Raw genomic sequence first — 27,630 nt, forward strand, 5'->3', positions numbered from 1 at the left:
TAATATCCAACCTAAACTTCCCCTGGCACAGCTTCAGGCCATTTCCTCTCATCCTATCGCTTGTTACTAGGGAGAAGAGACCGACCCCCACTTTGCTACAACCTCCTTTCAGGTAGTTGTAGAGAGCAATAAGGTCTCCCCTCAGCCTGCTCTTCTCCAGACTAAACAACCCTATCTCCCTCAGCTGCTCCTCATAAGACTTGTTCTCTAGACCCTTCACCAACTTTGTTGCCCTTCTTTGGACATACTCCAGCACCTCAATGTCCTTCTTGTACTGAGGGGCCCAAAACTGAACACAGTATTCAAGGTGCGGCCTCACCAGTGCCGAGTACAGGGGCACAATCACCTCCCTGCTCCTGTTGGCCACACTATTCCTGATACAAGCCAGGATGCCATTGGCCTTCTTGGCCACTTGAGCACACTGCTGGCTCATGTTCAACCATCTGTCAACCAATACCCCCAGGTCCTTTTCCTCCAGGCAGCTCTCCAGCCACTCCTCCCCAAGCCTGTAGCGTTGCATGGGGTTGTTGTGACCCAAGTGCAGGACCTGGCACGTAGCCTTGTTGAATCTCATACCGTTGGCTCTGGCCCAACGATCCAGCCTGTCCAGGTCCCTCTGTAGGGCCTTCCTACCCTCCAGCAGATTGACACTTCCACCCAGCTTGGTGTCATCTGCAAACTTACTGAAGGTGCACTCAATCCCCTCATCCAGATCATCAAGGAAGATATTGAACAGGAGCGGCTCCAACACTGAGCCCTGGGGAACACCACTCATGACCAGCCGCCAACTGAATTTGACTCCATTCACCACCACTCTCTGGGCTCGGCCATCCAGCCAGTTTTTAACACAGCGCAGAGTGCACTTGTCCAAGCTGTGAGCAGCCAGCTTCTCCAGGAGAATGCTGTGGGAGACAGTGTCAAAGGCCTTACTAAAGTCCAAGCAGACAACGTCCACAGCCTTCCCCTTATCCACTAAGTGGGTCACCTTATCACAGAAGGAGACCAGGTTAGTGAGGCATGACCTCCCTTTCATAAACCCACGCTGTCTGAGCCCGATCCCCTGGGTGTCCCGCATGTGCTGCGTAATGGCATTCAAGATGATCTGCTCCATGACCTTTTCCGGCACCGAGGCCAGATCCTCCTTCCGACCCTTCTTGTAGAGGGGTGTCACATTTGCTAGTTTCTAGTCACCTGGGACCTCCCTGGTTGACCAGGACTGCTGATAAATGATGGAGAGTGGCTTGGCAAGCTCCTCTGCCAGCTCCCTCAGTATCCTCGGGTGGATCCCATCCGGCCCCATGGACTTGTGAACATCGAGGTGAAGGAGCAGGTCGGTGACTGCCACCTCTTCAACAGCTGGGACTTCATTCTGCATACTAGCTCCATTTCCCAGCACAGGGGCCCGACAAGCCCAAGGATGACCAGTCTGACTATTAAAGGCTGAGGCAAAGAAAGCATTAAGTACCTCAGCCTTCTCCTCATCTTTCGTGGCAAGGTTACCTTCCGCATCCAACAAAGGAGGGAGATTCTCCCTGGCCCTCCTTTTGTCACTGATGTATTTATAAAAACATTTTTTGTTATCTTTAACGGTGGCGGCCAGTTTAAGTTCCAGCTGGGCCTTTGCCTTCCTAATCTTTTCCCTGCATAACCTCACAACATCCTTGTAGTCCTCCTGAGTCACCCGGCCCCTTCTTCCAAAGGCGGTAAGCTCTCCTTTTTCTCTTGAGTTCCAGCCAAAGCTCACTCTTCAGCCAAGCCGGTCTTCTCCCCCGCCTGCTCGACTTACGGCACATGGGATCGGCCTGCTCCTGCGCCTTTGAGACTGCCTTCTTTAATAACATCCAGCCTTCCTGGACTCCTTTGCCCTGTGGGTCTGCCTCCCAAGGGACTCTGTTAACCAGATGCCTTAACAATCTGAAATCTGCCCTTCTGAAGTTCAGGGTAGCGGTCTTGCTGACCCTCTTCCTTACTTCTCCAAGAATCAGAGTGGTCCATCCTTGCAAGTATTCAAATGTCAGCTGAACATGTCCCTGAGCAACCCCATGTAATTGGACCCGCTCAGAGCAGGGAGTTGGATGAGCTTTTCAGAGCCAACCTACACTATTCTGTATTCTGCAATGTAAGGGATGGGAAGAGGCTTGCTATGGCTCAGGGGAATGAAAGCCTAAGAAAGATTTTTTTTTCTCCATTTCACTCTTCTCCATGAAAAAACATGAAACATAAAACATCAAATTTCAAAAAGCTAAAAATATTCCATGGTACTGTCTCATATGGCAAAAGGGCAGTGGGGTCATATGGTCTTCCTTTTAATACAAACATTTATTTCTTTTCAATTTAACATCAAACAGCTCCAGTATGAAGTAAGACCTGAAGGATTTGTCCTCCCTGGGCATGGCCTACTCTTGCAGCGGTTTGACAATGCAATCCAGGCTGAAACGTCACAGCGCTTGGTGGAAAGTGCCCAGCAAGGACTGACAGCAGCATCGGCTTCCCTTCCTCTGCTTTCCCAGTTGGTTTCTTCACAGATCCAGACAGGATTCTTTGCCTTTGCAGCAGGATTACCACATGTTCCCATTCTTTCATGTTAGAGGCAACCCCCTTTTAAGTGAATATTTATAGTGCAACCCACATGGCACCAGCTGGGAGGCACTGCTTTGGATCTAAGCGCATTCACCCAGTCCAAAGAGCTGTTTGTGACTTTGGGTGTCCCTAATGCCATTCATTAACTTCAGGTTTAGTAACCCTTGAATAGTTTATACTTCCTCTTTACCGATGTTTTACTGAAAAAGCAGTTGCTTCTCAGATTCCACTAACTCTCATCAAAGTAGCTAACATGATATACGTAAGCACATGTATAATATAAATATATTATTATATTATCACAATTGTGCATTTGTGCAATTTATTATGTATAACACAGGCACACACGCATACTAGATAAAGCAACGTATCCAACATGAATGTGCAAACCACCTAGCTTCCAACCAGAAAATCCTGTGATGAACAGCAACTACTCAGTGCATGGGCAACAGCTGTGTAATACTGCCTGGACCAAGAAAAATGCAGCCGGTTCCATTCCCCCTGCCCTCGGGTGAGGCTGGGTCCACGGCTGGTGTAAAACCCAACCAATTTCACCAACATGAATAGTGGTGTACCAAGGAAAGCCAGCTGGGAATCCACCCAGCATGTTTGCACTAGATGTGAGCACAGGACTGGAGACAGGAGCTAAGCACCCTGTAAGAAACACCCAGTGGCACACTGTTGAGATGAATTTCCCATTTTCCTGAGTGCTTCAATATATTGACCTTGGCATCCCCTTCTTTGCTGGACTCCAGTGTTGGTCACTTTGGAGCCCATGTGCTCCTGGGGCTTGGTGCAGGAGATGGAAGCAGCTGCTCGCACTGCACTGCCCCTCTGCCAGCTGCAACCAAGCTGCCAGGCAGCCTCTCTCGTGGACACCCATCTGTGGTGGGCCCTGCATGAAGGGTGCATGAAATATCATCATACAGTGCCATGTTTTGGTCCTTTGCAGATCCCCTTCTTGAAGACACTGATCTCAACAGACTGTACTCTAGAATTAGTCCTCTCTCTCTCTTAATAATGCCAGGTACTGTGTACAGTATATGGCAAATACTGCTTACTGTTTTCTGCCACATCCAAAGAATATTAAACAGCACACAGACCTTTGCAGTTTGAGTGTCACAAATAATGTTACACAGCCATTTTCAAGTTCTCAGCTGCTTGGAAGGAATTCAAATTAACAATGAATTATAGTTTAATATTATGAAATTAAAAAAAATAAAATTTCCTCTATAAGAGAGACATTAGCACTGTAGAAAAAAGCCGTTCATGACATTGCAATCAACAACCGTTATGGGGGGAGGGGTAGAATAAAGTTCACACAGGCAACAGTAAATCTGTTACCTGCTAAATCCTGAGTATTTGATTTTTCGCAGTGGCAATCATTTTCCTTTAATGTTGTTTCCTGTTATGTATTTTATTGAGCCGGAGTTTATTCCAGGCCAAAGTCCCTACAGATCCCATCTCCTGTGGTTATTTACCCTATGACAGGTTGGAAATGGCTGGAAAGCATGCCTGTTTAAACTATAATTTAAAATTTTCATTTGAATTGAACCAGTGTAAAAACCTGATGGGCAGGTTTATACATCAGGTATGGATACGGGCACCTGGGTTCATCCAGAGAATTCCAAATGCTGAGGAGCCAAATGCTGGACCTCAAATCCTGTGAGGGCACCAGTGAGGTTCTTGGGGCACCCACTAACTCATCAGCCACTGTCTCACCTGCATAGAAGTCCTTAATGCACCTCTCACTTGTTAAGGCCAAGCAACAGCTTTCTTCTGCAGATCTCTCTGCTAATCTGCTTAGCTTAATTAAACACATCTCCAGATTGAATTAGCAGTGATAGTTAAGACTTCTTCAGATGTTAAAGCTAATGTCCTGTAGATTTTAATGTATGCCTGACACCAGGTGCTTCTGTAAGAATGGTTGTGTCTGTTCCCCTGGTTTGCGCATTTGCCTGACCCCGGTAGGCTTGTACTCAATTAAAATGTAGCAGAGCTATCATGAGAGGAGGCAACCCAGGAAATAGCTGCTATAACAGAGCACCTCACTGAAAGTCACACAATTTCCGTGCCCTTGCCCTCCTACCCCTGTTTAAAAGTATCACAGTGACTTTCCACAGGGAAAAGGGCATCTCAGTGAGATTAAGGAAAAAAAAACCTAATTCTTGTCATTTGCTACTCTCAACTTCTCCAGCAATGACAAAGCTTTTCCTTTTTTCCTTTCCATTCACTTTGAACCTGCTCCAAAACTACTATTTTAGCTTGCTCTTCTACTTATTTCCACCTGAGTTGTCTATGTCGGGTACTTCTGATACTTTAGAAAACAAAGCAATACCTTTTGGAACCTTCCTTTTTCTGAGGCTGTTGGGTGCAGTTACATCAAGCCAGGGTCTCAGCTGTTTCTTGAACAAGCCCTGCACTAAAAGCACAAAATCACAGCTGCTTATTAACAGTAGTTATAAGTGGTGTTTTACAGAGCATTTGTCCCACATTGGATTGTGTAGAGATGTGAAGTAAATCTGATCCCTGCTGTTTACGGGCTGTGCAACTGAATCATCACTGTAGGTTATTCTAAGTGTCACCATCACAGTTGTTGTTTTAGAAAAGAAAATAAGTCCAGATGAATTATGCTTAAGGCCCCTATCTCAGCAGGTTCCGTCTTGGTTTTTCCCTTTAATGCTTTTTTGTTTTCTAGCTGAGGAAGTGACAGATGTTATTAAGTTTCCTTTGTGTGAGATTTCAGGGAATAATTACAGTGATTTGAGTCTCTCTTTTGCTATTTGCTAATGCAAACTTTGTTTCGGGTTTGGTTACTTGAACGGAATTATTCTAAGATCAGTATTTATCTTAAAAGCTCTAAAAACTTCTTTTTGAATAAGTGATAGCTATAAATACTGGAAATGCCCAACATACATTTTCCTTAGGAATACACAGTATTTGCCTCTGGGCACTTATGATGAACTTTACCTTCCAAAATGCTTCAAGAAATGCTTTCTAGTCAGCTGCAGGCCTCATCCTCCCTTTATTCTCCCATTGCTTCTATCAGAACTGTGCAACTAATTGATTTTTCATTTCCCTGGCAGCTAAGAAAAAGAAACAATTTCCATTACTATTTTTGTTTTTAACTGAGGTTAAAATTACATTTCACACTGGCCAATGAAGTTTAGATGGAACAGGGCTAAAAAATAGAAATTGACAAGAACATAAATTTGTATAAGAAGTCCAACGCAGTGCATGAAAAAAGTCAAGATCAATATTTTCTGAGCTGCTGTGAGCAATCTGGTGAAACAGCATAGACTCTGTAGGACATTTTCACGTCAGCTGAATCTGATTTGTTGCTCTCCCATGCTTACGAACCAATTGCACTTTCTTCACCCTACAGATTGTGGGCTGCTGCTCTGGCCACAGACCCCATGTTGTGCTGAGCAGAACATGTTCTCACAGTGTCTTGTCCTGAAGAGATTTATTAACTTGCATTGAGCAAAGACCTTGTAATTAAGGATCTGATTAGGAAGGAAGACTGGTGTTGGTCTAGCTTTGTCCTCAGCAAAATCCTGCTAGCTGCAAAACATTTTGAAAATCCTTTTCAGTGCTAATACTTATGGCCTTGATATTTCACTACTTTGAGGAATGCTTAGTCGTACTCGAAACTCTCACTTGATTTCTGCTTGCTTGGGCCTGGGGTGTTGCTTTGTTCCTCAGACATATCCTGGACAATATCTCAGGATTTTCATGGATTTTGCGTGACCTGCAGATATAAACAGGCTGAACAGACATACGTTCCTATTAAAATCATCAGCAACCAGGCCCTTAGAGTACAAAAGGGTTTATAACATGAAGTTAATTGTATCTGATGTTTCAACTCCTCTCTTCTGTAGAGCTCATAATGAGAGTCTGGCAAATAATTTCTTCTGAATAATTTGTTGCATGAATTTAACCTCTTCCCTAGCTGACAAAAGCCACAAATAGACTACAATTCCTTCAATATAGTCAATGCTGCCTGAATGAATGGAAATATGTTTTTCCCCAGCTTCCCCTTCTTGGCTGGGAGGTCAGATATAAAAACAACACTGCCAGTTCCCAGCTACCTCAGCAACTTTTATCTTTGTTTGGTAGGAAGGGTTAGCCAGTCCTAGCTGGCCACACTTCCCCAGCACTGTTTCAGCATCTGTCAGAATGTTTTAATGCCCACTGGCCTCTATCCTACAAAACAACCTGCAAGTTGTAATGATTGTCAGATAACTCCATATAATCGAGCCTAGGCCGAGAGTGTTCCTGCTCCTGAGGCAGCCAGATGCCTCCCACCAACACTGGGGAGTCACAGAGCATTTTAGAATTTGGACAGGGATGTGCGGAGTTGTTTGGCTCCACCTCCACACATGCACTGGAAAACGCGGCAAGGCTGGCAGATGCCACATGGCCATCAACATGTTGCATTTTCCCAGGAGGCTGGGATGAGTGGTACATACTAAGCAACACCTAGGGATGGGACGTTATCTGTCACATCTTATTAAGCAAGCTAGAGATGTATTCTGGAGCTGTGGAGCTCAGAGTGTTCCTCACACCACGAACAGTTTGAAGTGCAGATAGCCCTGCTTTGAACACACGGGCTAAGCTTCCACACTGGTTCACTCTCAGAGAAAAGCTTGTTTGACAGGTTCTCTCAAATAAGTCAGGAGCTTTCCTGTCTCATTGGCCCAGCTCTTGTCACCACACTAATAAAAAAACATTCTGCACAGAGCAGCGAACCCCCTGTCCATGTGGAATGCTGAGAGAGGCACAGCCGGCTGTGCCTAGGAGGAGCACCTTACTTTCAGAAAAATGCTGGTACAGGAGTCAGGATGCTGAAAGCTTCCACTCCCCAACCACCCCCAGAACCCCAAACACCAATGTGACTTTCCAAGATAAGTGATCTAGGTGGTAGTCCATGGTTGGGTAAAAGCCAGAGGTTCACACCCAATGGGACGCTGCCTTGTTTTCCCAGGCAAAGGGGACCAGGATGTCTGTGAGAACTGCTGTCTTCTACCTGCTCTCAGGGCAATATGAAGCACAAGCAAGAAGGAGTAGTCTCAGTTTCTGGGGAGGAGGGTTAGGGTTAGGGACTAGGTTTAGGGTTAGGGGTTAGGGTTAGTTAGGGGTTAGGGTTAGGGTTCCTGGCAGAGCGATTATGTTCAAGTGGGGCTGGCTGTACCAAGCTGACACAATGCCCCCCAAGTTCAGCTGCAGCCACACTCTCTTAAAATCAGTCTGAAATCACAACCTCAAACCTCATGTCATCCAATCCAGCATCTAAGTATTACTTTGCTCTTAGGGTAGAAAGACACCTGGAATTTAGTTTGAAGTTGGCGGAAACTAAAACTTGCTGGTACTGCAACATCAACCCTAGCTTATAGCAGACAAGGTGTGGGTCTTTTTTAGGCTATGGCAGCTAATATCCAAAATATATTAACACTGAGTCCTGCTGGACAGAACAGGTAGGCATTTGGCCTCTCTCAGTGCATTTATCTAAGTTCAGCCTTGGGTTATAGGTAGGAATTGGATAGTTCTTCTTTGCCCTGGGATTCTTAATTCAGCCTTAGGACAGCCCATCAGAGTCAGGGATCTCCATCCCTGGAGGTTTTCAGAATTTGTCTTAACCTAGTGCTGGTGACAGCAGGGGATTAGACTGGAAACCCTTAGACTCCCTTCTCACCAGCAGTGCTGGGAGGCTATAACGTCTCCTTCCCAGTGAAGACACAGCCATACCCTGAAATAGCTGCTCTCAGGCTAACGGTGCAAGGGGAAAGCCCATTCCTACTTCTGTCGCAAGGAGCACAGGATGGTGTTCCCTCCCTTGTCTCCATCCTGGTTTTGTTCATGGGGAACAGTACAAAATCCTGGAGAACCAGAAGATTATTTCAGCTGACAGCAAGGAGAATGAGGTGATTACCTTACCAAGACACAGGTGTACAAAATGTCCCTTAGCCAAAAAAAAAAGACACTTCTTCCACTTTGGCCTTCTTAGATTCACAGGGAAGCCTGTGCAGAAGGCAAGCTGGGGAGCACACCTTGTGCATCAATTCCCAAATGGCATGAGTTGGAGCCTGTCTCGGGTGGCACCTCACTGTCAGTCTCTGCTCTTCTTATGGTGCCTGCTCCCATCGGTGGCAGTGGTGAGACAATATCAAAAGCTTTGCTAAAATCTGAAAACCCCATATCTGCTGGCTTCCCTTGGTCAACTACATGGGTGACCTTATGAAAAAAGGAAATTAAGTTAGTTAAACAGAGCTTTCCCCTCATGAACCCATGTTGGCTATGACCAATGACTTCATTGTGTCTTAAGTGTTTTTCAATCACTCCCAAAATAACCTTCTCCATAGTTTTACCAGGCACTGACGTAAGACTGACAGGCCTGTAATTACCAGGGTAATTCTTCTTATTCTTCTTGAAAATTGGGATAACATTTGTCAGCTTCCAGTTGACTGTGACCTCTCCAGATTCGCAAGACTGTTGAAAAATAAGAGAGAGAGGTCCTGCGATAACATTGGCCAGTTCTTTCAGTACCCTGGGATGAATCCCATTGGTCCGCATAGACTTATGTGCATCCAGCTGCAGCAGCAAGTCCCAAACAAGTTTAGGGTCAACTGGGAGTTTGTCATCCCCCCAGCTACGGTCTTCCATCACAGGGGTCCGGGGGCCCTAGGGCCCATCATCAGCATTAACGACAGACGAGAAGGCAGCTGTCTATGTCCCTGTTTGTGATGAGACGGACCTCATCAAGTAACAGAACAATTTTATCTCTGATCCTTCTTTGGCTGTTAACATATTTTAAAAATCACTTTTTGTTGTCCTTAGTACTGTCCAGCTTGAGCTCTAATTGAGCTTTGGCTGCATGAATTTTCTCTCAACAGTGGTGAACAGCTTGTCTGTAGTCCTTTTCTGTCACCTGCCCTTGCTTCCAATGTCCATACACTTTCCTTTATGGCTTAAGTTCTAGAAGATCCCTGCTCATCAAAGTCAGCCTTCTGCCCTGCTTGCTTGACTTCCAACACTTTGGAATTGCCTGCTCCTGTGCTCTTAAGAGATGGCTTGTAAAAAGTGACCAGCATTCATGAACCCAAATACCTTCAAAAGCAGGTTCCATGGGGACCTTACTAATGAGCTCCTTCAGCAGCCCAACTCTGCTTTCCCCACATCTAGGGTTATTTTAGGGTCTTATTTCAGTGGACACCAGTTTCACTACAGGCATGAAAAATTCCTAATATTGATAATAACATGAGACATAACATTATTTTTCTTCTTACTGACCCTGTGGTTTCTATTCAGAGAGACTATGGCCTTCAGATATCACTGCAATAAAAAACACAGCAATGCCATGACCTGACAGCCAAGTTTTCCATGTGCATCACAGAACTTTCTTATCTATTTCAAAGAAATAAGAGGACAAGCATACGTGATACCTTCCCTGCTTATATTCTTCTGGACAACTGCTTTCAACAGAAGGAGTTTCCTAAAGTTGGGGTTAATATTTTTTCATAGCCCTAACAGTTCACAGGATCACAGAATCGGAGGTTGGAAGGGACCTCAGAGATCATCTAGTCCAACCTTCCTAGCAAGAGCACAGTCTAGAGAATATGGCCCAGCACCCTGTCCAGACGACTCTTGAAAGTATCCAATGTGGCAGAGTCAACCACTTCCCTGGGGAGATTATTCCAATGGTTGACTGTTCTCACTGTGAAAAATTTTCCTCTCATGTCCAGTCAGAATCTCCCCAAGAGCAGCTTGTGTCCATTCCCCCTTGTCCTCTCCATGTGACTCTGTGTAAAAAGGGAGTCTCCATCTTCTTTGTAACTACCCCTTAAGTACTGGTACATGGTGATGAGATTCCCTCTAAGCCTCCTTTTCTCAAGGCTGAACAAACCCAGTTCTCCCAACCTATCCTCGTATGGCAGACTCCCCAGTCCTCTGATCATCTTGGTGGCCTTTCTCTGGACCCCTTCCAGCCTGTCCACATCCTTTTTGTATAGAGGGGACCAGAACTGTACACAGTGCTCCAGGTGTGGCCTGACAAGCGCTGGGTAGAGTGGGATAATGACTTCTTTATCTCTGCTGGCAATGCCCTTTTTGATGCAACCCAGCATCATGTTGGCCTTCTGGGCCGCAGCAGCACACTGTTCGCTCATGTTGAGCTTCCTCTCCACCAGGACCCCCAGGTCCCTTTCCAGAGAGCTGCTCTCCAGCCAGGTGGATCCCAGTCTGTGCTGCGTTCCCAGATTATGTTTTCCCAGGTGCATGATCTTATACTTTTCCTTGTTGAACTTCATAAGGTTCTTGCTGGCCCACCCTTCCAGCCTATCCAGATCTCCCTGCAGAGCAGCTCTCCCTTCTGGAGTGTCTACTTCCCCACTCAACTTGGTGTCATCTGCAAACTTCATCAGGCTACACTTGATGCCGTTATCCAGAGCACTTATGAAGATGTTGAATAAGATTGGGCCCAGTATCGATCCCTGGGGGACCCCACTAGTGACAGGTTGCCAGTTTGGGAAAGAGCTATTTACCACCACCCTTTGGGTGCGGCCTGTCAGCCAATTCCCCACTGGTAGTTGAAGTCACCCATAAGGACCAGGTTCTGTTGGCCAGAAGCTTGCTTTAGTGCCCCAAGTATCGCTTCATTGGCATTGTCGTCATGGTTAGCAGGTTGGTAGCAGATGTCCACTGTGAGGTCCTGCTCGGAGACGTCCCCTCTGATTTTAAACCAGAGGCATTTGATAGAGCAGTTGCAATCACCATAGTTGACTTCGATGTATTCGAGCTTTTCCTTAATGCAGAGTGCGACTCCTCCACCTCTTCTACCCTGCCTGTCTTTATGAAAAAGCCTATTACTGTCCATTGTGATTCCCCAGTCGTTTGAGTTGTCCCACCATGTTTCAGTTACTCCTATGATGTCATAACCTTCTGTTGTGTCTTCCAAGTACTGTCTTGTACCCACTTTCTTCACACCACTCAGGATTTGGCAGAGCTCTATCACAAGCACTCCCAAAGCATTGGTTCTCCAAACTGAAGAGTGCTAGCCTACATGATATATCATTGCTTATAGGGAAGCTGTTCCAGATCTCTGATCATTCCTTGTCCTTTGTTGAACCTTCTTCTACTCTGCTCCATCCTTTTAGAGATGTGGGACCAGAACTGCACCCTGAATGCAGACCAATGGCAGTCCATGGATCATTTTGAGAAGCACAGTGATATCCTCTAGTTTGTGTGTATTTCTTTCCTTATAGTTATGTTGCAAATGCTTGATTTGCTCTTTCAGCTACCATGCTTTAAGCTGGCACTTTCATGCCTTGTTTCTAGCATACCCATCAGGTCTCTCCCTCCCAAGTGGTAACAGCCAGGTCTCAACCCATAATTTTATACATGATGATAGGATTATTCCTTCCCTGTTGTATCACTTCTTGTTTGCTTTCATCTGGTCCTGCAGATTTCCTTGTTTCTGTAATAAATTATTTATTTTTGAAAACAATTTCGAAACAGTGTTCCCTTGCATGATTTTTTATAAAATTCTTTGCTTTCTCTTTCTTTCTTTTAACCGACTGCCCTTCAAATAAAACAACACTGGAGAATAGATGTGACTTTGTGAAACATGTGGTGAGAGAAGATTGATAGAAATATTTTCTGACCCACACCAGACCTGAGAAAGAGGGCCAGGAGAAATTAGCTGTTTAACAGCAGCGTTGATCTTTTGGTAGTAGAGAAAATGCTGCTAATGGAAGCAACTGCTTAATAAAGGTAGCTTCTTGTAGAACAGCCTGCTACTGTGTCTTGTTTGAACAATTACATGGTGTTGCACTAAGTAAGCACTGCTGGATAAACAGCTCAGTGCCATAGCCTGTCGTATTCTGATACCTTCCAAACCGTTGCACAGAGGCATTATAATTAACCTTAGTGATGTACCATTATCCAAAGAGCATTTTTTTTTGTTTTGTTTTTCATTTCTAGAGGCTTCCTATTTCTCTGTTTTACCCCATGGCCATGTGGTTAAGAGTGAAGGTTAGGAAATTGTGCTCAACTCATTTTGGCAGGAAGAGAAGCCACATTCTGTCAGGGCAAATGGGCCATTAAGGCTCCTTATAGGCCAGTGGGAAATGTAATTTCCACCTACTGCAGGTGATTTCAAAACCAAGGATAGAAAAAGAATCAGGATGATATTTCATCTGCTGCCCCTAAGAGTGATAATTCAGTTTGTCACGGGCACAAAGGGTTGTTTGAATGGAGCCCCAAGGTAGAGTCCCAGGGACCCCTTGGTCCTGCTTTGGGTGGCCCGACATCTGTACCTGTGAGGGCTGGATCTCACGCAGGGGGCCCTTCTCCCCACTTGCTTGCAAGTGAAGGCAGAAGCCTCTGGATCCATGCTGGGCTGGGGGGGTGCAAAGCAAGCCGGGTGCAAAGCAAGCCAGGTGCCTGCAGCCCTGAGCCATCCTGCTGTCTGAGGCCACTGTTGGCTCTGGCTATACGTGACGAGCTGCTGGCAGGCACAGGGGACACATCCAGGCAGCTGTTTGTCATTTCCTCCAGGGTGAGGCAGTAGATGAGATGTTAAGCGCTGTACTGGTTGGACCTAACCCAGAGGCCACCACTTTCACCTCAAAGTGTCCAGGATCACAGCATAGCCCACAAGGCTGCTGGCTGTGTGGCAAGGTTGGTGACTCCAGCTAGGAATCAGCCAGTGTGTCTTGGCAGCCAGCTGACATCTCTGCCAGTTCTCTCAGAGGTGGCAGCAAATGATGCATGGAGGAATTTGCTTCTTCCTTGGAGCATCTTTGCAGCATAGCCACCCCAGTGAGGTGGAGCCTCACGTTGACTCTTTAACTAGGCAGTCACCAGAAGTGTTACGATATTTTTATTTTGCTCCAGGGAAAGAGAAATCGAAAAGCTCAAAGCTCAGGTGGAACGTATGAAGGAAGACTGGATCGAAGACGAGTGTAATCGTGTGGAGATGGAGCTGAGCCTCTTGGAAGCAAGGAGGGAAATTAAAGAACTCAAGCAAGTTATTGAGAGCATGAAGAACAGCTTGGCTGAGAAAGACAAAAAATTTCAGAAATACTTCCTAGAAATAAGCACTGAAAACAAGAAACTGGAATCTTTGGTGTCGAGCATGGAGATGGCCCTGAAGAGCTCTGTGAGAGATGAGCAGCGCCCGGAGTACACGTGTGACTCTGAGGGCAAGCCGTTGTGTACCACGATGCCAGACAGCCCCACCACAGAGGACCAAGCTCTGGAGGAGCTGGCAGATAGTGGGCTGTTTCTTCATGAGGACACAGCTAACGGGACTGATTTATTTGAAGAGAGTTTGACCACCACAACCTCTGAGTTGAGTGAGCCAGCTCCCTCCAATTCTACTGTGAATCAAGAGATGCTTGAAAATGTTCTGGATGAAAAACTAACTTTTTCCCAGGAGGAGGAGGAGAAAGTCAGAAACATGATGGTGGAGCAGACCATCCACACTGATGTGGTGCTATATAGCCTAGAAGGGGAGCAGTTCATTCAAAACATGTTCAGAGCTCAGAGCTCAAGATGCCTGTCCTCTAAGCCCGCCTTCTTCACTGAAGGAATTGGGTCAATTTCTCTTGAAAGCCTCAGTGATTCTGGTATCGTAGTGGACTTAACTCCAGGTGAGCCAAACTCGACCATCCTTTTGTCTCCTGTGACACCTCCATGCAGGAAGGTGGAGCACGGAGTTAATGAAAACCATTTTGTGAAAGAACTTGATTTTACAGAACCTCATGATGATGAAGTCTTTGGGTACGTCAATACTGTTTCTCAGACAGGAATAAAGAAGAGATACTGGAGCAGCAGACTCGCCAGCGATCTGGCTGTAGCAGCCCCTGTTGTACCAACTGTCATGCGGCCTTTCAGTACTCATGGAGCAGGAACAGATCTCATTTACAGTACTAGAGCGTTGTTTTGCAGTTCTGTCCTAGTCCACCATTTTGCTCTTGACTATTTGATTTGCCCTATAAATTGGTTTGAAAACATGTTACTTGTTTCAGAATGGAAAAGGTAAAGCCTTTCTACAGGATGTTTGTAACTGGTGTTTTCTGAGAGTACTGCTGCCTACAGAAATAGTCCTCCTGCTCCCAGTCACCATGTTCCCCACCCCCCCACCCCACCGCGCTGGTGTCTTTCTGGTGCCAACGTATCTGCACAGTGAACATGACCAGGGAGATCAAGGAGAATACAGTGAGTTCTCTTTCATGTTTGTTTGCTGAATGTTAATTTGTTGTTTGTTAAGCTCAATGAGTTTCCCTGGCTGCTTCACTGGGCAAATATACCAGCACTTTGCACTGGCTCAAGAGTAGCGTGAGACGTGCACGGGAGCAAACGGCCAGAGAAAGGTGGGCTATTTCTTTAGGCAGCACTAACCTAAAGCTTTTGTGAAATTACAGCGTTGAGTGACACGGAGGCTTGTTCCCGCTAAGGATGTCACACATGTATTCCAGAGAGCATGCTAGTGTTATCCATTCGTTGTCCAAAGAGTCAGTTCAATTTAGAGGTAAACCCCCTATTCCCCAGGCAGTTTCCAGCACATTGTTTGTTCCTGTCTTGTGTAGTGTTCTTCTCAGTTGTACAATTGCTTGAGTGTTTCACTGGTCTTGTGTGTTTACAGGGACTGTAACCAAAAAGGTACTTTGTTGAGAGTCTTGAAACGTGTTAGAAAGATAAGTATAGGTGTAGGTACAATTTGAGTGTTAATGTTGTTTTAAAGTTTTAATGTGTTGGAATGTTGTAGTCATATGAGCCCTTTGAAATGTATTGTGCTTTAGCTTATTGTTTATTTAATTGTTTCATTGTAAATTACCTTTATAATCACAAGTTCAATGAAGCCTGTTAGAAATGGTAAATGTGTGAGTGTTTTATTGTAGCAAAGCCATATAAAATAGCCGGTCTCAGCTGAGCTATTGGGCACAGGCAGAGCTGGCGGAGGCACTGTATCAGGGCATAAGGAACCATCAGGACCCAAAGAAGAGAATTCTGCTGAGAAAAACTTCATTACAGCTCCAAGCATAAGCACTCAGGCAGAGAAAAAGGCTCCAGTTGGTCAGTGGACACACATGCCACCTGCATGACTGTACCCATGCTGAGTTAACAAGTGCAAGTGCCTAATCTTTAATTCAATGCAATCTTCCAGAAGCTTGTAACTGCTCATTTCTGTGCTGCCAGGAGAGTGTCAGTCTTCCCGGCATTTAACAGAAGTCCAGAATACCTTGTTTAATTAATCTGAGAGCCATGCAGTCTCAGTGTGCCCACCGAGATGCCACTGTGACCATCAAACCACAAATTCTTCCTGTCCAAAACTTGAAATCCGTGCATAGTTCAGAGGAGGGCAATGCTAACCAACAGGCGACATAGCGGTGTTTGCCTGCCTCCACCCAACCTTTCAACAACACCTCTGGCCGGTTAAACCTCACTGGCTTCCTGTTCTCCCCTCCAGCAAAGCAAGTGTAATATTTCTCTGTGCAACCCAGAGCAGAAGAAGCCTAGTGAAGCCAGACAACGCCATGCGCTGCCCTGCCGCTTTGGGGAAGAATGGAGTTATTAGCCACAAGGAAGGAGGAATAGTTGGCCAGCATGTGGGGAGCATTTGCAACACTCAAGAGGGTGACATGCACCGATGCTTACAGAGGCAATTCAGAGACCTTTTGCATCCTTGTAATGCCTGGGTTCTGAATTACTTGTGTTTGCAACAGATTCCCTAGTGTTCATTAAGCATTTCACTAAGGAAGAGGAATCAAACAGGCATGTTGATGTAACACAGGCTCCAAGAGTTCACAAAGATGAGAACACGAGAGCGCCTTGCTTCCTCTGCCAGCAACTTCCTCTTCCACGCTCACCTACCTTGTTGGGTTCCTGCAGGCCACTTGACTTGCCTTATGACACTACTGCAATACATAGTTGCTGCAAAGTCACTTTCAAAAGCTTTTCTTTTAAGTACCTGGGCACAAGGGCCAAAATTAATAGGTTGGCGGGTGGAGGGGATGGGACTGGAACACATGACACAACATGCCTTATTGCTACTTCAAAGCATGTCTGTTCAAGGCTGAGAGCGCAATATTTTATATGGGATTTTACCATCTTTATCACAATTTTGGGTTTCTCTTTAACAGCCACTATTGTTTAAGTGATCTTTGCTTTGAGTGGTGGTGAAATGGAGCATAGTTTAGAGGACTAGTTTAGATCTTCAGTTCTAGGAGAGAGATTCACCTGTGACTACGTGGGTGTCTTTTGCAGCAGGCAGGCAACAAAGCAGTATGAACCTACACTTACATTTAAAATGTCAATAGGCTGAACTCATTTCAAACCATGTTTTGGACATGGTCCATGTTTAAGACACAAGGCGCTAACACCAGAATAACGTCAAAATTGCTTCTTGCACTTAAAAATCTTCTGTCCGCTCAACTCTCGTAAGTTATTTAACTATGCTCAGCAAGAGAGTTCCCGTCACATTCCTGATAGAAGTCCGTGCTCTGATCTCTACCTGAAATACAGCTCGCTTCCAAGCTGCCACCTTTCCTCCTCCATCCTGCAAGCATGTAGACAGCTCCAGGTACCCTTTGTAAGAAGAGGCCTGAAGTACCACGATAAATGCTCCAGTCCCAGACTTTGTGGGACTGGCCTTTGCTCCCCGATCCACAGAGGCTATCCCAGTTGTTGTGACAAATGTACCATCTTGATTTTTCCCCATCTACTATTTGGCTTTACTCTTAGTCATGATTCACCTGGATCCTGCTGCTGCTGTATGGAGCAGCTAGGGGAGGACCATTAGCCTCCAAAGAGTTCAATAAAACCTCCTCCTTTTTCTGAGTTGAGAAATTGTTCATACCATACTGAGGCAAGAATTGAAGTCTTGCCTCAAAGTGTGCAGGTGGGGAGGACAAGCAGGGCATAGGTTAAGGGTCAGGTAGCAGGTGGCTGCTTGAATTCATGCTTACAGGGTAGCATAGGAACCAAGGCGGCTCCTTCCCTGGTTGAAGCAACACCTATTGATAATCCCATTATGCATTTCTCTATTTCTCTTTCTAATCCAGGCTCAAAGAAGCCTTTCTGTAATATTCAGCTGAAGAGGTACCCAACATGCCTCTCAGCTGCTGAAAACACCGAGGCACAGGCACTGCCCACCGCCTCACCGGAGATTCACCTGCATGCTTACTTAGGTCCACCCACTCACAAGGCTCTTCTTCACTTCTGATCACTTCCTCATTTTGCCTTCTTTCCCCCCCCAAATCAACTACCTCACCTAAATCCCAACTGCTAGAAATGCGCTAAAATTGAACCACTGTTTTATTTATGTCCTACATGAGCAGAACAGAGGAGCATTTTCCTCCAAAACCCTTCAGACAAATGAACATGGGACATTGCAAACACAAGCAACTATAGCGCAGGAAAACATATGAAACCAATGCATGCTGTTTTGACATACAGACTACTAGCTACGAGAGCACTGTACCCTTTCTGGCATTATGTCAGGACTTGGTAGAGTAGATGGGAGCAATTCCTAGAGCAGTTGTGCTCAAGTACAGGCAGGGAAATGGAGGGAAGAACAGCAAAACAGTGTGAGTACGCAGCAGGAGAGGGCAAAGCAACGCAGGAGGGCTGATGTGCAGGAGGTGGCAGCACCTAATCGTTTTTAAAATGGCTGAAGGCTCAAAAAACACGAGCATTCTCATGACGCAGTCAGGGGCTTTGTTTCTAACTTCTTAACTAGCCAATGTTTTGTTATTTTTAATAAATAACATCTATTTGCACCTATTTCACATTGTTAACTTAGTTAAAAATTCTATTTTTCGAGGCAGAGGTGATCTAGTCCCCCCGCCCCCTCCCATTCTGTTACAACTTCACAGGACCCTGGATACACAGGGAACCCGTCTCAGGCACAGAATTTGCTGTCCTCACTCATCTGCCACAAGACAGCCCATGAATTCAGGGATAATAGCATCCGCACAGCAGAAGATGCAGGAGGTATTCACTGAAGTTCTGAGCTGCACCTAATAACCACATGGACCCTCCTCCTCCCACACACCTTGCCCTCCAGCAGACATTAACTTTTCTTCTTCATTAAACTACTGTTGTCTTCTACTGCCTATTTACCTTGCACGCTTTTCTGAGAGGAATCCCACTGTAAATACATACAGTAAGTGTACAAAAATGGAACCTGAGAAGTGCTGTTAACTGAACTGAGAATTTTCACACTTAGATGTATTCACAGGAGGACACCTTTTTTTCAGTTGTATTACCTATGCAACAAGTATACAGCGTGAGACTTTTTTTTCCCCTTAATGTAGGAAGTAGAAGAATTTCTGCTAGAAATACAGATTTACCAATACAAGTAAGCAAGTGAATTGCTCCCCTACGTTCACAACATTAGCCTTCATAAGAAAGGAGCAGCACGCACCACTGCTGTGTAGCGATGCCCCTGCTGTTAACCACTGTAGTGTTGTAAAGGGGCATGGTAGCACAGGGGCTGCAAGTGACAAAGTGACAAGAAGTCCACTTTTGTGTTCAGCTGTAATTTGTGCTCTACCAGAGCGTACTCTACCAGGAGTACGTTGAGAGCCGCAGGTCACCTTTAACAAGTAATTTTCTTCTGCACGCGTCAATATTATCTCCCATGGAAAAATGTGAAACATTTATAAATACCTTTATGGAAAGGCAAAAGCAGACATTCTCGATCAGGCAGGAAGCAAAGGGTTCTTTAAAACTGTTTAATTACATGTTTCGGGTAAGCATAGACAATACAGGAGATTTACCACACTCTTAGGTATTTCCATTCTTTTCTCTAGGCTTGAACTATTCATTAAGAATGTCTTTCAATCAACATCCTTGCTCAATCACTTTTGCTGCAAAGAAGGGTGCTGGAATAGGACTATTGCAGGAAACTTCATTCCATCAAGGCATGACTTTCTGTGGGCTTTTTTTCTCCTTTAATAACCACCTACTAGTTGTTGAAGATATTCGGAGAGAACCCTGCCTTCCAAGATGCCCTGAAGAATGTACTGAAACCAAATGGTTGGAGTCCTAGAAATGCTGCAGCCCTAGAAATACTTAAATCAATACCAATATGTATGTTGTAGAGCTGAAATTCTCTTTTTCATTGGCACTGTGCCACTGATGCCTGGCTTGTGTCCGGACACTTCTACATCAGTTTTGTTTTCTTCTTCTTTCATTAGCCTTTGGGCTTCTTCCCCCATTTTCTTTCGTTGCTGCGCTGCTTCTCTTCTTTTTTTTTCCCTTTCTGCTACCTGTTGTTGTCTGCAATTAAAGAAAATGTGAACTGCTAAAGAACACGAGTCCAATTTTCAGCATACTTTAAGTTCCTGTCAGAAATGGGTTATAATTAAGAATTTGCCCAAATATTTTACGATCTAAAAGCCACTCAGTTCTCAAGGATTCAGTGTGTCAGGGAGAACGTAGGACAGTTGTAAGGCCCAGAGCTATTTAGACAAATCTAATGCTTCAAGTAACAATACTAGCTGTCTTTTTCAAAATCAGACCAAAACAATTTGACTTGCCTAGGACATTGGCTTGTGTCCCTCCTTCCCCTCAGCAGAGGCATCAGAAGCTATCCTCTTTGTAATGCAAGTACTACAAACATTTTCTTCATGATCAGATGAGATGACAACTTCTAATGTTCCTTTTCATGTATTCGGCATCTGTGTTGTATTCTATTGCTCAGTGCAGATAGAAACAATAGCCTTTAAGGAAAAAAAAATTAAAGCCTACAGTTGTGTATCCTTTAGCATTATTTCTTATCACTGCTATAAAGCCCCAGACATCATTACCTGCTAGCTCAGAGAATCTGTCGACAGAAATAGGTTTCTAATTTCAACAAATACATGGCTGACTAGAGCAAAGGAAAAAAGTAACCCCCAAATCCACTTGTTTTATTCCCCACTTCAGCTAGAACACATCACTGAGTGGCGCCGGGGCAACAACTGGATCCATACTCCAAGTGGCACGTTGCAGCTCTCTCCTCGATTGCATAAGTAGTAACAGAATGATGTTAGGAGGACGCTCCGGCTTCGCATTCAGTTTATTAGATTAGAAAAATCTGTCAAGCTGCTTGCAAGAGGACTTAAAAATAAAAATGAAGCTTCATTAGTTTGAAAAGGTGAAATTTAACACAGATTCGGTAAGAATAAAGATGTGCTTATTAAAAGAGAATCAAGAATTCTCATTGACAAGGCTGTAAGGAGTTAACTTTCAACATGCCTAAACTACGCGTGCGCATCCACATAAGTGTGTAAAATGCAGAGAATTAAAAGCTGTCATCATTGGATGCAGCCGTGTCTGGTAGATGCCAACTATGGACAAACTGGGCACACAAAACTTAGAAGTATTTGAGGTACAAAGGCTTCATATTATCTTTGGACTGGGCAGGACAGGAGAGGGACTGCACTTATTCAGTACCTTCACCGTTTCCCTTCATTGATTATTAATGGCCAGAAGTTTCCCTATGCTCTGTTAAGCTGCTCTGCTGTCTGTCATGGAAGAATGAAATTAGTAATTTGCATCAGGATCTACCTCCCAAGTTAACGGAATTCCCAACGATGTTTTTGAGGTGATGTCCCACTGTTGTACATTCCACCAGAAGGCCAGGTAGGTGACAGTGCTGTCAGTCTAGCATATGCAGAGTAATAATGTTTGCCACTTTACAGTAGCAGATTTTTGTATGTTCCCTGCACCTCTGAACTGATGCAGAAAGGAAGACGGTATATGCGCACTAGCCTGCATGTAAAGGCAGCGGTATTCCAAAAAGCCACATGAGGCGTTAAGCAGTGCTGCTATTCATTTGCAATTCTGAAGTGAGGACAGTCACAGCAGATCATGTTTCTGCCCCACCCTATAAACTGCACAACACACAACTCCTCTGCACAGAGAGGTGGTTTCCATGCACTCCGCTGGCTGAGTAATTTTATTGGACTCCAGTAGCATCCAAATGAGAGGAGACCTTCACATTACCTCAGACAGAGGAACTGAAGTCACTGAAAAATAAATACAAGCAATAAATACAGCCACAAAGTGATTACCTTTTCACTGCTCTTTTACTTGGTCATTATTCCAAACATTGATCTCTATTCCAAACTTCCTATGCGTATTCAACATAAAGCTACGACCTTTCAGGCTCAGAAAAGGTTTCGTTTCTCAATAAAGAGGCACCTATGATGAACTACAGCCACATGTGACTCATTCTTTCTGGGTTCCAAAGCAAGAATTTGAGCGGAGTTTGGATGGAATGATGCAAGCTGTTTAAACCAGGGAAGTATTCATTCCTGATGTCAGCCTTGCTTTGCATTCCTAACACAATTTATGCCCGGAAAAACCCAACTCACTGGTTAACAGAACACTAATTATAATCACTGTTAGCACACTCTTAGCAGACCTTCTTATTCCAGTGTGTTTTTACTTACTGTAGACCTACTGAATAACTGTAAGAAGAACGACTTCATACTATTCTTTTACTTCAACACGATTATAAATGTACTGTTGCTGTACGCTTCTATGGGAGAACTTATCTTGGGCCGCATATCTCCGGGACACAGGGCTCTACCCACCCTGGGGACAGTGATGCACAGACATCAATATGATGGATACAAAATGTCCGTTTATTTAGCTGCGTCACACGCTTATATAGCTCTTGAGCTTCCTGTTCCTGCCACTCCTATGGGGAGGAGTCTACCTTTCCGTCACAGCCCGTGATCTTCCGGTCGCCGATCCCTGTCTATTCCCCTACATCTCCCCCTCCCCATGCTGCTAAAAGTTCTACAAAGCTACTTGCGTAAGCGGATACATATTGCGGTCAGGTCTATATTCATGCAACTCTTGCAGGCGCTCTTTGATTTGTCTTATAACACAGCATAACAATGGCAGCCCACAAGTAACCATGGTTACTACACACAACAATATCCCCCCAATTATTACTATCCAGTCCCAGTTCATATCTCTCTTTTGCCGCCCTTTCCCAGTGTCGCTCTCGTTGCAATATTGCTTGCGATCTTGTCAAGGAGCTCATTTCTTTTCCCAATGGTACGGCTAGCATGAGGATCCATGTCTGCAGACCCTGCAAAGAGACAACTCAGAAAGGGATTATTCATTGTACATCCTTGCACAGTTCTGCTTTCACACACTTTGCAGGCACCCATTCTATGCACCCTTCATTCTCAACCGCGGCGTAGCCCCTCCCCAGGCATCTCAGTTTCCATCCTCTCTCCCATTGCTCACTGCCTGGGAACCTTACTCGTACCTGCGGATAGCGCTCGCCTGCTTGAGCTTTGCCAACGTGCTTCTCCACTGCTGTAACTTGCTCCTGCCCGCGTATAAAATGATTAAGCGAATATAATGCACGCATTAAAATAGTTTGCTGAGCTGCTATGGGTATAGCTCCCTTAATCCCCTCCCCCTCCCCAAGCTGTATTATTTTTGCTTTCAAGGTGCGATGAGCGCGTTCAACTATTGCCTGCCCCGTGCTATTGTAAGCAATGCCGTGTTTTAATACAATATTCCAAGCTTTACACCATTCTTCGGTACTTCAAGCCCAAAAGCGTGGTCCATTGTCTGTTTTTATCTCGGTGGGCTTTCCAAGCCACGCCATTACCGTGGTCCAATGCGCAGTCAACTGCGTTGCGGTCTGCTTCCGATGCTGAGTAGCCATGATGACTCCACTATATGTATCAATTGTAATCGCCAGGTGCCGTCCAGGGGCCAACTGTGGACATTCAGTAAAGTCAGTCTGCCAGATGGCATTTGCTTCCAGTCCTCGAGGGTTGACTCCTGCCTCCCACAATGGCGAGTGCTGACAGTAAGGACAGGTGGCTACTACTTCTCTTGCTGCTCTTATTGAGACGCCACACTCCTTTGCCAAGGCTTTAGCACCCAGGTGCAGTTTTTCATGCAGTTTCTTTGCCTCCGTCAATGTCCAGACTCCCGCGGCTGCCTCATCAGCCATGCGATTCCCCTCAATCAGTGGTCCAATCCCCATCTGATGACTGCGAATGTGAATTACTGTCACAGTTGCTCCTCGCTGCGATAAAGCAACGTCTAGCATCAAGGCAATTTCCGTGTGTGGTACACCCTCTCGTTTCATGGACATGAATAGTTTATACACATATAAGGAGTCCGTGCACACATTTATATGCCGATCTATATCCTTTCGCAGGGCCATCTCTAGCGCTTTCGCTTCTAGCCACTGCACACTTTTACCCTGCTCCTCATACGTCTGGCGCATCCAACTATTCTCTTCTTTCCACGCTACCGCCGCTCTGTTCGTCTTCGAGGAAGCAGCTGTGAAATATGTTGGTCCTGGGTGAGGGGTATCCAAAACTCTACTATCCACACTCAAATCCACCACTTTGGCTGTCTCGGCCCACCTCTGTACCGTGCCTGTGACGATTTTCCCTGGGTATGAGTATACTGCCAATTGTATATCCTCTTCACTCTCTACCACCTTCCGCCATTTCTCCCCATTCCACGGCACTGTGAGCTTATCTGGCTCCTTCCCAAAGATTCCCTTGCTCTCCCGTCGCAGACGCCATATCATTCCCCCGGCTACCTTGACTTTTGTGGAGAACGCATCCTTGGGAACCTTCTGATATACCCATCGCAGTGGCTTTTCTTCCCCTGTCCGTATTTGATATAGCAATCCTAATCCTCCACCGGCGGTCAGAATCCAACCTGCAATTAATTCCTCCTGAGGGTCCCACCGCCATACTCCTTCCTTTTGCATTCGACGTTCTATCGTCTGCAACTGCTTGACTGCCTCAGGGTCTAAACTCCTGGGCTCCCATGGGTCGGTCCCTTTCAGCAACGCATAGAAAGGTTGCATCTCCTCACCGGTGATGCGCACGAATGTCTGCAACCACTGCAGTGCTCCTACCAGCTTCTGTACATCGTGTAAATTTTTAACCTTAGGTGTAAGTTTAATAGGCTGAGCTTGTATGCAATCACCTTGTATTCTAGCACCCAGAAATCCACACACTGGTCCTCGCTGTACCTTTGCCTCAGCTACCTTGAGGCCCTGTCCCGCAAGGCCCCTTTGGGTGTCTGAAAAACTTGTTCACACAATGCCTCGGTGGGCACAGCTATGAGGATGTCATCCATGTAGTGGATCATGTAGATTCTCTCCTGATACTGTTGCCTTACTTGCTGCAATGCAGAAGCCACATACCTCTGGCAGATCGCTGGAGAATTTTTCATCCCCTGCGAAAGTACTCTCCACTGCCATCTACTACCTGGTTCTGCGCGGTTCACCGCGGGTAGAGTAAAGGCAAATCTCTTTCTATCATCTGGATGTAGTGCAATACTGAAGAAGCAGTCTTTGAGATCTAAAACAATGACTCGCCATCCTTTCGGGACAGCACTCAGATCTGGTAGGCCAGGTTGGAGAGGCCCCATGTCCTCCATTTGCTGATCTACTGCTCTAAGGTCAGGCAGCATCCTCCATTGGTTTTTATCTTTCTTTTTTATAGCAAATATAGGGGTGTTCCACGGGCTCATTGAGGGCTCTAGGTGCCCTGCTTCATGCTCTCGTTTTACTATAGCTCTTACAGCCTCTGTTTTCTCTGTTGTCAGGGGCCACTGCTCCACCCAGACGGGCTGTTCGGTTTTCCACACTAACCTGTGGTGACGAAGCCCCTCTGAGGCAGTGGCCCTTATGCTAAATTTTTCAACCCGATCCCCATCTGGGCAAGGGCGTCTTGCCCCAACAAGGGGCTTGCTACCCCATCTGCTACTAGTATGGTCACTACGGCCGTGAGGAGCTTCCCTGCCTCCTCGTCCATGACTTCGAATTTTACAGGGCAAGTACTAGTCCTCGTCTGTTGTTCTCCTTCTACCCCTATTATACGTTTTCCCATGGCAAGGGGCCAAGTTGGTGGCCACCGTTCGAGTGGCATCACTGTGACATCTGCCCCGGTATCCATTAACATTCCCAGGCATATCCGTGCCGGGCAACTCGGCTCTTGCGGGGTAATCATCACCGCCGCCATGGGTCTCTCGTCACAGCCTATGACCAAGGCCACGCGGGGGCTGTAACCTGCAAATCTTGCTGGTTCTGCTCCCCTGCCTGAAGGTTCACTCCCCCTTGGCCCGCTATGGTGGGCCAAGCTCCTGGCACTGGCACCATGATGGGGGCCATTTGACTCACAGGAGGCGCGAATCCCCCTCGCTTCGCCCTCCTTTGGCCGTTTCCCGGCTTTGTAGTTGGACAATCTCTTGCCAGATGTCCTGGCTTCCCACACACCCAGCACCTCCCTACTGGGCGCGCTCCTCCTCCATTACGTCCCCCCCTTTCCGCTAGCAGGCACCCAGCTTTAAAGTGCCCTTGCTGTCCACACAAGTGACATCTCGGCCCCACCCCGGCCGCTTGCACCATCACCCTTTATTCGCTTCCACAGTCAGGGTTCTGGCAGATGTGCGCTCCCACACCGCCATGCTGATTCAACGCCTCCTGGCGCAAGACATGCCTGATGGTTTGACCCAATGATGCCCCCACCGCCAGGGTGCGGAGGACATCTTGTGTTTGCGGATTTGCTTGATTTCGGAGGCAATCCATAAGGACTGCCTCCTTGGCTGCTTGTGGCAATTCTGATTCTATAATAGCCTTCTGCAACCTGTCACAAAACGTTGTAAATGGCTCTGCTAGTCCTTGCTGTATCTTTTGCCAAGGTTCCGCTTTTTTTTCATACCTGCCCACTTTGCTATACGCTCTGCGGGAACTCTCCGTTACCGCTTGCAGCTCCCTGCCCCTCCTCCAGGAGCTATCCGGACAGGGAATATCCCGGGCATCTCTATCCTTACTCCATCGAGGCTACAATCTCTGGCTATCAGCCGCCAGTTAGGTAACTCGACTGTCGCTGGGGCGCCCCCTTCGTTAAGAGTCCTGTCTGCCTCCCAGTTACTTCCCCTAGTGCGCGCATAGCCTGCTGCAGCGGCCGCAGCACGTCCTCCGCGGACCCCTCCGGAGCTGCAGCGCTCCGGACCTCCCCTTTTGGCGGTCCCTCTCTTCCCTCCTTCTGATTGGTCCTCCGAGGCCCCGCTGCCTTATGCCTCTTTTTTGCGCGCTGCAGGCGATCTGCCCCGTCTTCCCACATGTGGGCATCGGTTTCTCCCCCAACTTCTCATTCGCTGCTACTCGAGGTTGATCTATACCCCCCCCGTCCTCCCCTCCAGGCACCCCAATCCTCCTCCTCGTCCGACTCCCATCTCAAGGGTTGCCCCGGCAGCCAGTCTCGAGGGTCGGGCAGAGGGCGGTGCCGCTGCCGGCGCTGCTTCCGGCGCTGGTCATCTTTCTCCTTCCGCTCCGTCACTCCCGCTGCGTCCGCTGGCACGTCACCCTCCCCGCGCCTGTGCCAAATCGTCCCAGGGGTATGCGGGGGGCGGGGGGCATTCCAAAGGTCCTGCTGGCTCAACAGGGAACACCGCCGCTTCCCGATCCACCTCTTTGGGAGCCTCAGACTGAGTAGTTGGCCAGGCTACTCCGTCCGAACTCTCCGCTTCTTCCGCATCCCCCGCGATGCTTGCCCCTGTCTGCGTCCCCACTGCCGATCCTGGGTCTATTTCCGGGCTACTGTCGCCTGTAGCACCGTGCAGGCACAGCCGCGCCTGCCGCCACGTCTCCTGATCATCCCGAGCTTTCAATAGTAACCGGTGTATTGAAAGAACTAAACCCCTGACAGTCCTTGACTTAGTCCTTATTGTAAGCATCCTTGTTCTCTTGTGGTTTCCTCCCTTGCAAAGATAGTTTCAGGGTTTTGAAGAATGCAACTTGGTGCCAGACAGGATTAAAAAGATAGTGAATAAGCTCGTAAATTCATTGATAACAGAGACTCAGGACATCAGTGCCGAGATAAGCACTCGAGGAACTAGTTTAAATCAACCCCTTGTGACAGTCCAAGGCTAAAGGACCGAGGAGCTCATTCAATGACTATATATGGGCAAAGGAAACCCAAAGTTCAGCCAGCGGATAGGTGAGGAAGACCATCAGAGACCACTGGAGGACTCCCAAAGACCACTAAAAGG

The 27,630-nt window shown here is 46.5% G+C and overlaps 1 protein-coding gene across 7 annotated transcripts in view; it reads left to right on the forward strand.

The window, feature by feature from the left end:
* LOC142055067 (syntabulin-like) overlaps positions 1–21,788 on the forward strand; it is a 47,385-nt gene extending 25,597 nt beyond the window's left edge. For 2 of the 7 annotated variants that reach the window (XR_012659794.1, XR_012659795.1), the window contains one exon: positions 20,515–21,788. Coding sequence is in view for 3 of the 7 variants with exons in the window: in XM_075088504.1 (XP_074944605.1) it covers positions 13,514–14,623 (1,110 nt within the window). In the remaining 4 variants the exon portion in view is untranslated. Of the gene's footprint in view, positions 1–13,473; positions 15,462–19,397 lie in introns of those variants that run through there. The other 5 variants (XM_075088504.1, XM_075088505.1, XM_075088507.1 and 2 more) reach the window with 4 other exon arrangements.
* The last annotated feature ends 5,842 nt before the right edge of the window (positions 21,789–27,630 follow it).

The sequence above is a fragment of the Phalacrocorax aristotelis genome, chromosome 3 (genome assembly GCF_949628215.1).
Source record: "Phalacrocorax aristotelis chromosome 3, bGulAri2.1, whole genome shotgun sequence".
Taxonomy (NCBI): Eukaryota; Metazoa; Chordata; class Aves; order Suliformes; family Phalacrocoracidae; genus Phalacrocorax; species Phalacrocorax aristotelis.